Source organism: Oryx dammah, unplaced genomic scaffold, assembly GCF_014754425.2.
Source record: "Oryx dammah isolate SB20612 unplaced genomic scaffold, SCBI_Odam_1.1 HiC_scaffold_17, whole genome shotgun sequence".
Lineage (NCBI taxonomy): Eukaryota > Metazoa > Chordata > Mammalia > Artiodactyla > Bovidae > Oryx > Oryx dammah.
Window position 1 is genome coordinate 75,649,233 of NW_024070201.1, and position 16,311 is coordinate 75,665,543.

A 16,311-nucleotide genomic window follows, 5' to 3' on the forward strand; every position below is an offset into this window, starting at 1 on the left:
TTAGTATTAATGGCATATGTTAAAACTGCTGCTGCTGCTGCTGCTAAGTTGCTTCAGTCGTGTCCGACTCCGTGTGACCCCATAGACGGCAGCCCACCAGGCTCTCCCGTCCCTGGGATTCTCTAGGCAAGAACACTGGAGTGGGTTCCAATCTCCTTCTCCAATGCATGAAAGTGAAAAGTGAAAGTGAAGTCACTCAGTCATGTCTGACTCTTCACGACCCCATGGACTGCAGCCTACCAGGCTCCTCTGTCCATGGGATTTTCCAGGCAAGAGTACTGGAGTGGGTTGCCATCGCCTTCTCCGATATGTTAAAACTAGTGATCAATAATTTTTAGATGGTAGATTAAGACAGTATCTAGGATGATTAAAAGTGGTCCATGGGGCAGCTAGGGCAGACTTACCCCCTGCCCTGATCCTCTAAAAGCTGTTAGAGTCCAGTGAGGCCCTCATTCTATGTTTATTAGTGAACTGATAACAATAACTTTATGAGTATATTAAAGTGATTTCTTCAAATATTAATATATTCAGATAATATATTTAGGGGTCCCACAATGTGCCAGTATACAACTTCCTATGTTTCTTTTCCCATACATATACCATTCAATTAAAAAATTCATTGTTTCAACCTAAGGCCTCCAAGAAAAAAACATGTATTTTCTGATTAAAATTAGTAAGGCAACTCCAGAATTCTGAAAACTATTGAAAAATGTAAAAAAAAAATCTAAGAGAGTCAACTAAGAGAAATTTTGTCCATGTGTTCCTAGACAGTTTGGGGAAAAGAAGGAATCATTTGTGATATTGTCAGTGTACTGTTAAAAGGTAGTATTTTGTAGTAATTCAGTCTTTTATATTCCCCTTTTCTTTCTTTCTTTTTTAAAGGTAAAGTGTTCCTTGCCAGAGTTTTTATTAGCCACACCACATAGATGGAGGACAAAAGGAATGTGACCGTATTCATTCTAGTAGGTCTTACACAGAACCCCCAAATGCAAAAAATAGTGTTTGTGGTGTTTTTGGTCTTGTACGTGGTAACCCGCTCAGGCAACCTGCTCATTGTGGTTACCATTACCACCAGCCAGGCTCTGAACTCCCCCATGTACTTCTTCCTGACCCATCTTTCCTTGATAGACACAATTTACTCTTCTTCTTCAGCTCCTAAGTTGATTGTGGACTCCCTTCAGGAGGTCAAGACAATCTCCTTTAATGGGTGCATGGCTCAAGTCTATGCAGAACACATTTTTGGTGCTGCTGAGATCATCCTGCTCACAGAGATGGCCTATGACCGCTACGTGGCCATCTGCAAGCCTCTGCACTACACGGCCATCATGAGCCACAGGCTGTGCCTCCTCCTGCTGGGGGTGGCCTGGACTGGAGGATTTCTCCATGCAACCGTTCAGGTCCTCTTTACAGTCCGGCTGCCCTTCTGTGGCCCCAATGTCATAGACCATTTCATGTGTGACTTGTACCCTTTGTTGAAACTTGTCTGTGTGGACACCCACATCCTTGGTCTCTTTGTTGCTGCCAACAGTGGGTTCATCTGCCTGTTAAACTTCCTCCTCCTGTTGGTCTCCTATGTGGTCATCTTGTGCTCCCTAAAGAACTATAGCCTGGAGGGGAGACGCAAAGCCCTTTCTACGTGTGTCTCTCACATCACTGTAGTGGTTTTGTCTTTTGTGCCCTGTATCTTTGTGTATCTTCGCCCAGTCACCACTCTGCCCATTGATAAAGCTGTTGCTGTCTTTTACACTATGATGGCCCCTATGTTAAATCCTTTAATCTATACCCTCAGAAGTGCTGAGGTAAAATGTGCTATGAAGAAGCACTGGAGAAAGAAAGTGACTGCAGATAGTGATTAAAGATTCACTGAGCTTTATAGATAGAAGTAAAACAGATAATCTCCTCCAATCCTCTTGATCTATAGATGAATACATTGACTCTAAAAGGAACTGAATAATACCTGCAGATAGCCACTGAATGACAGAACAGCCTGGCATGCTGCAGTCCATGAGGCTGCAAAGTGTTGGACTTAGGGACTGAACAACAACTTAAGCACAGACTTGAGTTTAGACTGGAATCCAGGTTTACTTTCTCCCATCCTGCACTCTCCTCATCACAGCTTAATGCTTTTTATTCAGTATTTATCTGATTATCTCAAATGTCTTCAGAAGCTACAAGCTAAGAACCTAGACTACTGGGTGGCTATTTTATTATGTAACACAGAGATGTTGGTTACTACTGATTATTGAAAATAAAATGTTAAAAATATTCATTTGTTTTGAACTCAATATAAATTCCTTTGTGGAATTTTCTTGTTCATTGAATCTTTGTTGTACAGTTAAAAGAAATAGTGTTTCTCAGATGCTTATAAGGCTGGCACTGTGTTTGTTATTTTACACATGGTATCAGTTGAGGTCCAGCCAGGAGACAGACCACAGTGCAGTTTGAATAGAAAGAGTTCAGATACAATGAATAATTGTATCAGGGTATTAACTACAAAGGGCTTCTCTGGTGGCTGGGTGGTAAAAATTCTCTTCCCAATGCAAGAGACATGGATTCGACCCTGGGGTTGGGAAGATGCCCTGGAGAAGGAAATGACAACCCACTCCAGTACTCTTGCTGGGAAATCCCATTGACACAGTGGCCTGCTGGACTAGAATCCATGGAGTTGCAAGAGAGTCAGGCACGACTCAGTGACTAAATGAAAACAGCTATTAATTATAACAGGGTGTAATGGGCTTTCTAAAGAAGGACGTGGGGCTGAGAGATGAATTTACAAGGAAGTAACATATTTAGAATGTTGGGATTCTAGTCTTATGGAGAAGTTGTTGCCCACTGAATGGTGGAAAAATTTAACTGGATTGCCTTGAGCAAGAAATAATTCACGATGGCTGAACAGAGGCTGGCAGGCATGAAATATTTCTGGGACTGGTGAGATGGAGCCTTTCACTGAACACTCAATTTCCAGAAACGTGGGGTTTTTAAAAAGAATCTTTGATATTAATTTCTCATGTAAATGCTTTCTTCTCTGCAATCACCCTCTGTGCTTTCTCAGTTTTTTAACTTTTCTGAGGCTTTCAATGGTTAAGTCAAAGATGTCTTGGTGAATGTCACATAGCACTTGCAGTTATGTGGGTTATTGTCAAATATCTTTTAATATTGATAATTCAACACTGATAAGAGAACAGACTCTGTATGATTTCAATTCTTTTATAGCATGAAAAATTTTTAAAGCTTTATCAATTGGCCTTTATTATAAAATGAAATTTTTGCACCTTGTTTTATGCCCCTGGATATGTTACAATGTCTTCTGGTTTATAGTCTATGGGAACTTGAATAGAATTTGCATTTCACTGTTGTGTGAAAATTGTATAAATCTTTATTATATTGAATTGGTTAATAGTGTTTTTCAGGTATACTTTGTCCTTCTACTTTCCTGCCTATTAATTCTATTATGTTTTGAGAGTTTGATGTTGAAACTCCAAATAAAAATCTAAATTTATCTGTTTAAAAATAATTGTAATATATAGTGGAACTATATGTAACTTTTTTCTGTATTTTCTAAGTCTCTTGTAAATGTTCTATCATATTTTCATAATTAAAAAAAGATAAAGACTAACTCTACCAAATGTTGTTGAGGATGTGAATTAACTGATTCACATTATATTATACTAATTATACATTGCTTCAATGTATACATAAAATGAAAATTGATACAGGCACAAAGAACTTTTAACTCTGAATTGTCATGGATCAGTAAATATGTGTGTGTGCTAAGCTGCTTCAGTCATGTCCGACTCTTTGCTACCCTATGGGCGGTAGCTCATCAGGCTCTTCTGTCCAAATTTTCTAGGCAAGACAGCTGAACGGAGTTGTCATCCCTGACCCAGGGATCAAACCTATGTCTCTTACATCTCCTGCATTGCAGGTGGGTTCTTTATCTGGGAAGGTAGTGCCACCTGGGAAGAAGTGTAACACTCTTCAAAGTATAAATGAAGGGTCTAGTCTTTTCTCCATCGTCAAAGAGCTTATAGAGTCAGTTTGGCACCAGGATGGGGGCAGGGATATCTAGAGAAGGCGAAGCTTTGGAAAGATTTGAAGTAAATAGTATCCAGGGACAAAACCAGAAATGATATCCAAAGGTGAATGAAATTTCAGCGTGGCAGAAAAGCAAAATCATACGTAAGTCAACAAGATAGATAACAGACACCAAGCCACACAAGACACTTCAGAGCAGTGGGAAAAAAGTAGAACTTGGAGAATTTTATGGGGCAGAACTCTGTGGTGTTTTCCAACTCATTCTATAATTGTAAGGAAATTAATAATAATGCCCAGTTGGTACAGGGACAAGGTCAGTGAAACTGGTGTTATTGGTTATAAACCTTCACGTAGATTCCCTCTGAGCATGATCAGATGGTCCCAGAGGTTAGTTAAGCAGCCTTGATAAATGGTGTCTCTACTCAGTTCACTAAATGGACACAAGTTTGAGCAAACTACAGGAGGTAGTGAAGGACAGAGGAGACTGGTGTGCTGCAGTCCATAGAATAGCAAAGAGTTGGGCACAACTTAGTGGCTGAACAACAATAATAACAACAATCACATACACTTTGTTGCTTTTGTTTAAAACACTTCATTGCTTATGTTAAACATTTTTTCCTTGTAATACAGTTTCTTATTTCACACGGAAATTTTAATTCTCATTAAAACTATAAAACACTCTTATTTTATCAGGTATACCTCATCTCCCTTTGTGTCTAAACATCCATGTTCCTCAGGCCATCCTGTTCCCATCATCAACTCATTTCTGCATGTTTTTTGTACTTTGTCATATTGCTAATCATTGTCATCAGCAGTCAGAGATAATGTCATTCGTGTTTATGATTTTTATGAACAGTCTGGACTTATGAAGATAAAAGTCACAAAAACTGGTACTCTAAATATAGACATTATATAACAATTTAATCAAAATTTTCTTCTAACATTTTAAAATAAAAATAATTTTTTATATGTGAGGATACATGTATAATATTTATTTTTTCATTAACCTAACTTGGAGGCACACATTTCTATAAATCCTTATAGTTCTCATAAGAACTATACCTTTGCATTAAGTTTTGATATTGAAAGTATGAATCCTCAAACTTTATTCTTCACTTTTCAGATTTTTTTTTTGGATTATTTGGGATTTCTTGCAATTCCATATGAAACTTCTCTACAATTTCACACAAATTTTAGTATTTGCATTTCCATTTTTGCATAAAATGGCTTTTGATAAAGATTGAATTAAATATGCACTTTAGGGGATATTGTTATCTCAATTATATTAAGTCTACAAGGCTGTGAATACAGGATACGTTTATATGTACCTATGTTCAGTCGCTTCATTCGTGTCTGACTCTATGTAACCCCATAGACTGTAGCACACCAGGCTCCTTTATCCAGCGGATTCTCCAGGCAAGAATACTGGAGTGGGTTGCCATTTCCTCCTCCAGGGAATTTTCCTGACCCAGGGATCGAACCTGTGTCTCCTGCGTCTCCTGCATTGTAGGTGGATTCTTTACCCGCTGAGTTACCCTATGTCTTCTTTAATTTCTTTCAGTGATTTTTCTTTTTTAGTTTTTAGTGTACAATTCATCCACCATTTTGGTAAATTTATTCATAAGTATTTTATTGTTTCTGATGGTGCTGTCAACATACTTATTTTCTTAATTTTGTTTTTAGACTATTAATTCTTAGTTTATAAAAATATAGCTTATTTTGTATTAATACTAATAGTTTCTTCGTGTGTGTGAGGATTCCTTGGATTTTTTTTTTCTACATAAGATCATGTCATTTGTTAGTATAGTTTTACTTCTTCCTTTCCAATTTGTATGCCTTTTATTTCTATTTCTAGTCTAACTTTTCTGACATTAATCTTCAGGAAAATATTAAATAGAAGTGATGAAAGGGAGAATATTCTAATTTTATGAGGTAAGCTTTCAGCTTTTCACCATTAAGTATGAGTCTTAGTTATGGGTCAAACCTTCCAGATATGTTCAGGACGGGAAAAGGTCAATTTTCATGCCAGTGAATGCTCAGACTACTGTACAGTTGCACTCATTTCATATGCTAGCAAAGTAATCCTCAAAATTCTCCAAGCCAGGTTTCAACTATACATGAATCTTGAAATTCCAGATATTCAAGCTGGATTTAGAAAAGGCAGAGGAACCAGAGAGGAAAATGCCAACATCTGTTGGATCATTGAAAAAGCACAAGAGTTCCAGAAAAACATCTACTTCTGCTTTATAGACTATGCCAAAGCCTTTGACTGTGTGGATCACAGAAAATTGTGGAAACTTCTTAAAAAGATGGGAATATCAGACCACCTGACCAGTTTCCTGAGAAATCTGTATGCAGGTCAAGAAGCAACAGTTAGAACTAGACATGAAACAACAGACTGGTTCCAAATAGGAAAAAGAGTACATCAAAGGCTGCATATTGTCACCCTGCTTATTTAACACATATGCAGAGTACATCATGCAAAATCCTGGACTGGATGAAGCACAAGCTGGAATCAAGATTGCCAGAAGAAATATCAATAACCTCAGATATGCAGATGACAACACCCTTATGGCAAAAAGTGAAGAAGAACTAAAGAGCCTCTTGATGAAAGTGAAAGAGGAGAGCAAAAAAGTTGGCTTAAACCTCAACATTCAGAAAACGAAGATCATGGCATCTGGTCCCATCACTTCATGGGAAATAGATGGGGGAACAGTGAAAACAGTGTCAGGCTTTATTTTTTTGGGCTCCAAAGTCGCTGGAGATGGTGACTGCAGCCATGAAATTAAAAGATACTTGCTCCTTGGAAGAAAAGTTGTGACCAACCTAGACAGCATATTAAGAAGCATAGACATTACTTTGCCAACAAAGGTTGGTCTAGTCAAAGCTATGGTTTTTCCAGTAGTCATGTATGGATGTAAGAGTTGGACTATAAAGAAAGCTGAGCACTGAAGAATTGATGCTTTTAAACTGTGATGTTGGAGAAGACTCTTGAGAGTCCCTTGGACAACAAGGCGATCCAACCAGTCCATTCTAAAGGAGATCAGTCCTGGGTGTTCATTGGAAGGACTGATGTTGAAGCTGAAACTCCATATTTTGGCCACCTGATGTGAAGAACTGACTCATTTGAAAAGACCCTGATGCTGGGAAAGATTGAAGGCAAGAGGAGAAGGGGATGAGATGATTGGATGGCATCACTGACTTAGTGGACATGAGTTTGAGTAAATTCTGGGAGCTGGTGATGGACAGGGAGGCCTGGCATGCTGCAGTCCATGGGGTCACAAAGAGTTGGACATGACTGAGTGACTGAACTACATAATCTGTTTATCTCAAATGTCATCAGAAGCAAAATGGTAAGAATCTAGAATATAAAATTGCTATTAAATTGTCTTATTATGTAACAGAGATCTTGGTTACTGCTTATTATTGAAAATAGCATGTTTAATATTTATTTATTTTGGACTCAATATAGATTCTTTTATGGAATTTTCCTGATTATTGCATCTTGGTTGTACAGTGAAAAGAAATATTGTTTCTCATTGCCCCTAAGGCTGGCATTCTTTTTGATATTTTACATATTGTATCAGTCAGGGTCCAGCCAGGAGACAGTCCACAGTGTGATTGGAATATAAAAAGTTCACATGCAATTATTAATTATAGCAGGGTATTATCTATAAAAGTGTAATAAGGTCTTCCCCTGGTGGTCTGATGGTTAAAAATCTGCCAGGTAACGCAGGGACACTGATTGCTCGCTGGTGCAGGAAGATCCCACATGCCTTGGAATAACTGTGCCCATGTGCCACAGCTACTGAACCTGTGCCCTTGAGCCTGGGAACCACAGCTACTGAGCCCACGCACTGCAGCTACTGAAGTCTGTGTGCCCGAGAGCCTTGCTCCACAACAAGAGAAGCCACTGTAGTGAGAAGCTTGTGTACTGCCACAGAAAGCAGCCTCAGCTGACTGCAACTAGAGAAAGCCCATGTGCCGCACCAAAGACCCAGCACAGCCAAAATAATCAAATAAATCTCTTTTAGAAAGGAGGGAGGTAATGAGGTCTGTAAAGAAGGACTTCCACTGAGAGATGAGCATCCAAAGAAGGAACATTTAGAATGTCAGCATCTCCCCAAACTTGGGATTCCAGTCTTATGGAGAAGGTGTAGCTGCTGTCCATCGAGTGGCGGAAAAGTTTGACTGAGTTGCCTTGGTCCAGAACTATTTCATGATCGCTGAAGAGGTTGGCAGGCATGAAACTTCTCTGGAACTGACAAGACAGGAGCCTTCCACTGCAGTGATGGTTAACTAAAAGTCGTGAACAAGGAATTAAGGCCTTGAGTGGCAAGCAGGAAAAACCCATTTTGGGTGCAGGTGGAGAAAGGCTGGCAGAGAACACCCTTCTGATAGCACAGATGGTAAAGAATCTGTCTATAATGCAGGAGACACAGGTTTGATCCCCGGGTGGGGAAGATCCTCTGGAGAAGGAAATGGTAACCCACTCCACTATTCTTACCTGGAGAATTCTATGGACAGAGGAGCCTGGTGGGCTACAGTCCATGGGGTCACAAAGAGTTGGACACGACTGAGTGACTAAAACACACACACATTGTACATCGAGACTGAGTTGGAAAAGTGATTACTGGGGTGCCTGTGAAATTTATTGGAATCTTCCTGTAGATGGGCCACTGAAACTCAATGGGAAAGTGTCCGTGGAAGTGTCAGTAAAAGAGGAAGGCTGCTGCTGCTGCTAAGTCACTTCAGTCGTGTCGGACTCTCTGCGACCCCATAGACGGCAGCACACCAGACTCCCCCATCCCTGGGATTCTCCAGGCAAGAACACTGGAGTGGGTTGCCGTTTCCTTCTCCAATGCATGAAAGTGAAAAGTGAAAGTGAAGTCGCTCAGTCCTGTCCGACTCTTTGCAACCCCATGGACTGCAGCCCACCAGGCTCCTCCAATCATGGGATATGTCAGTAAAAGCGAAAGGAAGTACCAGTGGAAGTCATCCCTCCCACCTCCCGTGATTATAACATATGCAATGTTGAAAGCTACAGAGCCAGAACAAGATGAAAAAGAAACATATTTAATCCAGAGAAAGATGTCTCTTTGAACATTTCTCCTGATCAAGCTTAACATCATGTCAGGTTAAGGACAGGGAGAAATGCTTACAGGATCCATTTTCATTAATATGGAGTGGACAATAATGGGTTTATTTGTAGCTGAGAGGCAATTAATTGATAACTGGCATAAGAATTTTATCCTTAATTCTTTGAACCCATTTTCTATACATTGAGGCTCAAATATATAGTGTAATATGACTGAGCCTTAAGTTAAAGTCAAAACTGAGATATATACTGAGATATGACCCTTTATCCTACATACTTTTTGCTTATTATGCAGCCTGAAGTAAGACTTCCCTTTTTTTTTGTAGGTAATAAGTGACTGTGATCATTTTTTAATTGTAAAACCAAAAGATAAGCAAGCATCTAATTTGTTGAAAGATTCTGTATAACTGAATTTTGATAATTTCATATAATTTCACTATTAGTTATGCACTGGTACCTCATTAATCCTTCACTGGAAAGCACCGGCAGAGATGAGCGGTCACTTGGAGGTGGAATTGTAGAACAGATTTAAACATCTTTGTTATTTAAATTTTTAACTGAATTTTCATGGCTCAGTAAGTATGCTGTTGTGGTGGTGTTGTTTAGTCCCTAATTCGTGTCTGACTCTTGGTGTCTAATTCGTGTCTGACTCTTCTGAGACCCCATGGACTGTACCCTCCAGGCTCCTCTGTCCATGGGATTTCCCAGGCAAGAATACTGGAGTGGGTTGCCATGCCCTCCTCCTGGGGCATCTTCCCAACCCAAGGTTGGAACCCACGCAGATTCTTTACCACTGAGCCATGTGGGAAGCGCTTCTATTTACCTAGGTCTTCTTTAATTTCTTTTAGTGATGTTTTCAGTTTTTAGTGTACAATTATCCACCATTTTGGTAAAATTTATTCATAAGCATTTCATTCTTTCTGATAGTACTGCCTACATAATTATTTTTTAATTTTTAAAAAATTGTTAATTCCTAATATATTGAAATATAGCTGTTTTGTATTGATTCTAATAGTTTTATTGTGTGTGGGGGTTATTTAGATTTTTTCTACATAAGATAATGTCATTTGGTAGTATGGTTTTACTTCTTCCTTTCCAATTTGTATACCTTTTATTTCTATTTCTAGTCTAATTTTTCTGACATTACTCTTCAGGAAAATATTAAATAGAAGTGATGAAAGTGAACATGTTCTGATTTTATGAGGTATGCTTTCAACCTTTCACCATTAAGTATGTCTTCATTATAGGAGAAACCTTGGCATATATTTGTTGCTTATATAACGCATGTCAGCCTTCAGGAGCACTTTGTCCCAGGTCTTACTATAAACTGTCACCTATCTGGTTATGTAATTGTTTTCAAAAGGCCATTCCACAATTTTACTCACCAAGTTTCTATTAAGTTCTTTTGTCTATAATTTGCAAATATTTCTTGGACTCTATCTCTTCATGTTAGATGGGGTTCCCTAGATACAGATCCTGAGATGGGATTTTATGGAAGTGATTTATAAGGAGAAGGGATTTAATGAAGCTACTATGGTAGGAGAAGAAAGGATGTAGTCTAAACTAGATTCTGAATTCAGCCTGTAGTCACAAGAGCTCTAGGGTATAATTTTATGGATCCTACACTCTGAGAAGGCAGGACCCAAATCTGTTTTTATTAGTCACTGAAGACCCAACAAATATCCATGTGCCTGATTCATTATTTCAGCTCAAAAATATTTACTGATAAATGAATAAAGGACAGAGGAATAATGGAACACATTTATTATGAAATTGCTTTGTATGTAGATGTAGTCACAGATTAAAAAAAAGCTTTTAATAATAAAATGTTACCAAAAGGTAAAGATTAACAGAGAACTATAATATGAATAGCTCGTACATATATAAGATAATGAAATCTTGCTGAGACAGGAAAAACATCAAGGTAAACTATTTGCTCATGTTGCTGATAATTTCAGTTTTCCTTTCTTTCTTTCTCTCAAAAGAAAGAGTAAAAGAAATTGTGATTTCCCTAAACAATTCACCTAGAATTCTCAGAATCTGAATTAAATAAAGTTAAATAAAGATAGGAAAAAATTCTCTCAAATACAGTGCCTTTTTCCTCTTTATTTTACTGAGATTTTATTTTGCTTTCACCTTTTATTTACTCATTCAATGTTTATTACTAACCAAAAATTGTGCTACTCTGAAGGTTTTTCCTGTGGTCATGTATGGATGTGAGAGTTGGACTGTGAAGAAGGCTGAGCACCGAAGAATTGATGCTTTTGAACTGTGGTATTGGAAAGACTCTTGAGAGTCCCTTAGACTGCAAGGAGATCCAACCAGTCCATTCTGAAGGAGATCAACCCTGGGATTTCTTTGGAAGGAATGATGCTGAAGCTGAAACTCCAGTACTCTGGCCACCTCATGCGAAGAGTTGACTCATTGGAAAAGACTTTGATGCTGGGAGGGATTGGGGGCAGGAGGAGAAGGGGACAACCCAGGATGAGATGGCTGGATGGCATCACCGACTCGATGGATGTGAGTCTGAGTGAACTCTGGGAGTTGGTGATGGACAGGGAGGCCTGGTGTGCTGCGATTCATGGGGTCGCAAAGAGTCGGACACGACTGAGTGACTGAACTGAACTGAAGAAACTATCATGATATACCAGGAAAGTTTTTTATGGAATATGACCACATATTTAATAGATAGAAATTCCTATCTGACATCAAGAGTTTCTTTTGTTTGAGTCATAACTCTTTTGGATGGTTTTTCAACCTAAGATGGTGACATGAACAATGGTAAGTGCTATGAAACCTAAGAGGAAATTTAAAAAAAATCATGCAATCTCCATTCAACTATTATAAATGTTCAATGAACAATTTTATTACTAAATATATTTATGTTTAACTGGAGGATAATTGTTCTAATGTGTCCATCAAAACCCAGTGTTGTGTTGGGCTTTATAACAATAAAATAGTTACATGTTACAGCTAACAAATCACTCTCAACTATGATACATAAAGTGAACAGTTGGCAATGAAAAGTTATTGGATTTTTAGTTACAGTAACAAAATGAAATGTACTGTACATAATTTGTCCAGCATAGTGTCTATCTCAATAAAAGGTAGTTAGTAATTATCTTCCCTTTCTATCATTTCTTGGCTGTCTATGAAGGCAGTTAGGATTTTGGTCAGGGAAATGGGTCTGATTCTGATTACTAACTCTTTGGTATATATGCTTTAATACCATCCCTTTTCCTTCAATTTCACCACTTGTAAAATTGGGATAATAGCAGCATTATAACACTCTTTGTGTTGTTAGAGTTTAGTGGTAAATACCAATTTACTTAGTATTTCTTTCATGTTATTAGATGAAAAATCTATAAATCCACGTACAAGGTTGAAACTAGTAAAAAATAAACCTCAATTTGGTAGAATTTAGATTCTAAAGATGGAAAGAATGGTTTTGATATATGTTTTTTTTTTTTCTTTTTCTGGGAGCTTATTTCTGTTCCCCTCAGTGCAGAATGTATAATTTGCAGTGACTAATTTACTTCTTTATTCTTTACATACTCCTTGTTGCAATCATCTAAAATACACTTTGACCTTTGTATCAGACGAATTAACGTTCAGCTCTAAAGCACATTAATAAGACAACTGAAGTAACTTTCCTACTACACAATTTCCTAATGGCATTTTCCATCTGGGCATTTCTCAAGGTATAGATTAAGGGATTTAACATGGGAGTTATCATAGTATAAAATACAGCAACTGCTTTATCAACAGGTAAGGTAGCTGCGGGTCTCATGTACACAAATATGCAGGGAACAAAGTATAAAACGACCACTGTGATGTGGGAGATGCAGGTAGAGAGGGCTTTTCGTCTTGCTTCCAAGCTGTAGGCCCGTAGGGAATGCAAGATGACCACATAGGAGACCAGCAGGAGAAGGAAGTTTAACAGACAGATGAAGCCACTGTTGGCAGCAATGAAGAGCCCTAGAGAGTGGGTATCAGTGCAGGCAAGATTGAGCAAAGGGTTCAGGTCACACATAAAGTGATCTATGATGTTAGGGCCACAGAAGGGTAAGCGGAAGATGAAGAGGATCTGTATGAATCCATGAAGAAAGCCTCCCACCCATGACACTCCCACTAGCAGCCCACACACCTGCCAGTTCATGATGCTTGTGTAGTGCAAGGGCTTGCAGATGGCCACATAGCGGTCATAGGCCATCACAGTGAGCAGGATGACTTCTGCACCTCCAAAGAAATGTTCCCCAAAGATTTGGGTCATGCATCCCTTAAATAAGATGGTTTTCTTTTCATGAAGTGAATCTACAATCATCTTAGGGGCACACACAGAGGAATAAGAGGCATCAATAAAGGAGAGATAGGCCAGGAAAAAGTACATGGGCGATCCCAAAGACGGGCTGGCAGTGATGGTGAGCATGATAAGCACATTTCCTATCACAGTGGTGATGTAGATGATAAAGAACACAGCAAATACAATCTTTTGCACCTTTGGATTCTGTGTGAGCCCCAGGAGAACAAACTCTGTCACGTTGTTCCTGCTCTCCATGCATTTCATGAAATGGTTTATTCACTACCTGAAAGTGAGAGAGTTAATTCTTAGGAAGGCTGATAAGGGCCTGAAAGAGAAAGGGTCCAGGGCCCTGGAGGGCGAGAAAGACATAAACATTTTTTTTTTCTACATTGCTTTGTCTTAGTCACATAAAATGTTCTTTCTTAAACTGAGCTTTTGTGGCAATAATCTTTAAAATTAACTTTGTTTAAGCCCATTTTTTTTTTTCTTAAACTGAGTTTTTGTGACAATAATTTTTAAAATAAACTTTCTTTAAGCCCAGAACTAATGATTACACAACAAAACATCTCATCTTGCTCAAGGGTGGGTTTTCCCTTAAGTTCTGTACTAATGATTGTGTAACAACAATGTATCTTACTCAAGAACATGTTTCTCCTTCTTAAGTGAACCTTCTGACTAGTCTTAAGATGTGTGTTGTGGGAGTGGGTCTGGTAAAAGTACATAACGCCTTGATAAGACTTGATAAGAACAGTCTCTGTCCCCCTTCTGATATCTATGTTAGAAGCTTTCTCTGCCCTTTTTCACTGTAATAAAACTTATACCACACAAAGGCTCTGAGTGATCAAGCCTGGTCCCTGATTCTGAAGCTAAATCCTCTTCTTCAGAGATCATGAATCCATCGTTCACTGTCCAAAGCTAACAAAAGAAAACATAATTTTAATTTATGCATTTAATGGCACCCCACTCCAGTACTCTTGCCTGGAAAATCCCATGGATGGAGGAGCCTGGTGGGCTGCAGTCCATGGGGTCTGGAAGAGTTGGACACAACTGAGTGACTTCACTTTCACTTTCATGCATTGGAGAAGGAAATGGCACCCCACTCCAGTATTCTTGCCTGGAGAATCCCAGGGATGGTGGAGCCTGGTGGGCTGCTGTCTATGGGGTTGCACAGAGTCGGACACAACTGAAGTGACTTAGCAGCAGCAGCAGCAGCAAGCTTATTAAACTTCTTCATTCTCAGTTCAGTTCAGTTCAGTCACTCAGTCGTGTCCGACTCTGCGACCCCATGAATTGCAGCACCCCAGGCCTCTCTGTCCATCACCAACTCCTGGAGTTCTCTCAAACTCATGTCCATCGAGTAGGTGATGCCATCCAGCCATCTCATCCTCTGTTGTCCCCTTCTCCTCCTGCCCCCAACCCCTCCCAGCATCAGAGTCTTATCCAAGGAGTCAACTCTTTGCATGAGGTGGCCAAAGTACTGGAGTTTCAGCTTTAGCATCATTCCTTTCAAAGAAATCCCAGGACTGATCTCCTTTAGAATGGACTGGTTGGATCTCCTTGCAGTCCAAGGGAGACTTCTTCATTCTAATAAGTAATAAATACCCAGACTTTACTGAGTGTGAATTCTTTCTTTCTTTCTTTCTTTTTTTTTTTAATGAAGAAATGATTCTGAGTTCTTAAGATTATTCCAATTACCTCCTAGGAGAAAATTCTTTTAATAATGTAGATGTGAGGAACTTTTGTAAACCCATGGGTGGGAGACCTTAATCATCTGAAATGGTTCAGAGTCTGACTTGAAGTAGTGTATTTCCCCGATAATGGCAATTAAGTGTGAAAAGAGGTAGAGGATGGATGTAAAGCTTAGGAATTTTCCTTTTACTCTCTAAGAAATGGGGGACCATGGAAGGTCATTGAAAATATGAGTGGAAGGATGAAAGAAATTTGATGAAGAGGGAATCTTGGATGTTATTCTACTAAAGATTTTGTGTGTCTTGGATGAAGTTGGCAGGGTTTCAGTGAACGGATGGAAGATGGAGACAGAAACCACAATAGCAAAGTACTTAGAATAGTTGAAAAAGGAGTAACACTACAATGCACGTGTGCTAAGTTGCTTCAGTCATGTCCATCTCTTTGTGATCCCATGGACTCTAGCCCACCGGGCTCCTCCCTCCATGGGATTCTCCAGGCAAGAACATTGGAGTAGGTTGGAGTCTTCCCAACAGGTTGTTATTGTTTAGTTGTTAAGTCATGTCTGACTCTTTTGTGACCCCCATGGACCGTAACCGCTCCACACTCCTCTGTTCATAGGATTTTTCAGGCAAGAATACTGGAGCGGGTTTCTGTTTTCTTCTCCATGGGGATCTTCCTGACCTAGGGATCGAACCCATGTCTCCTACTTTGGCAGGCAGATTCTTTACCACTGAGCCACCAGGAAAGCCCAAAGAATGGGTACAAGAGCTAATTAAAAGTATTCATAATGCATGTTGACTAAACCTAATTACTTTGCAATGCATATAGCAGGTACATTCCAATAATTTTTTGCTATGTTCATAGTATACTATCACATGCTTTCTTTTCCTAGTAATAACAATTTGCACAGTTGTATCATTCATTTGGCGCATGAGGAAACAATCTCACAGACTAACATTAATAGTTTGATAAAAGTGCTAATATTAACTAAAACTGCACACTTAGTTGCTTTAAATGTCATGCAGACATTTGGTTTTAATCCTTGATACAAACCTACAAGATGGTTACTACCATCAGTTTTATGCTTATTTTACACGTTAAGAAATAGAAGCATAGAGAAATTAAGGATTCTGTTCAAGGCCAAGCAGCTAAAAATTTAGGCAGAGCTAAGATCAGTTCATATTAT

The 16,311-nt window shown here is 38.9% G+C and overlaps 2 protein-coding genes across 2 annotated transcripts; one reads left to right on the forward strand and one right to left on the reverse strand.

Moving 5' to 3' along the window:
- The first annotated feature begins 845 nt into the window (after nt 1–845).
- On the forward strand, nt 846–1,856 carry LOC120876981 (olfactory receptor 4C12-like). The gene has a single exon (XM_040259291.1). The coding sequence runs from the start codon at nt 927–929 to the stop codon at nt 1,854–1,856; it is 930 nt and encodes a 309-aa protein (XP_040115225.1). The 5' UTR covers nt 846–926.
- A 10,881-nt stretch (nt 1,857–12,737) lies between these two features.
- On the reverse strand, nt 12,738–13,700 carry LOC120875972 (olfactory receptor 4C46-like). Its single transcript, XM_040257707.1, has one exon. The coding sequence runs from the start codon at nt 13,698–13,700 to the stop codon at nt 12,738–12,740; it is 963 nt and encodes a 320-aa protein (XP_040113641.1).
- Between the last annotated feature and the right edge of the window lie 2,611 nt (nt 13,701–16,311).

Excerpts from the sequence above, each read along its gene's own strand:
- LOC120876981 (XM_040259291.1), top strand. The coding sequence starts at position 927 with ATGGAGGACAAAAGGAATGTGACCGTATTCATTCTAGTAGGTCTTACA.
- LOC120875972 (XM_040257707.1), bottom strand. The coding sequence starts at position 13,700 with ATGAAATGCATGGAGAGCAGGAACAACGTGACAGAGTTTGTTCTCCTG.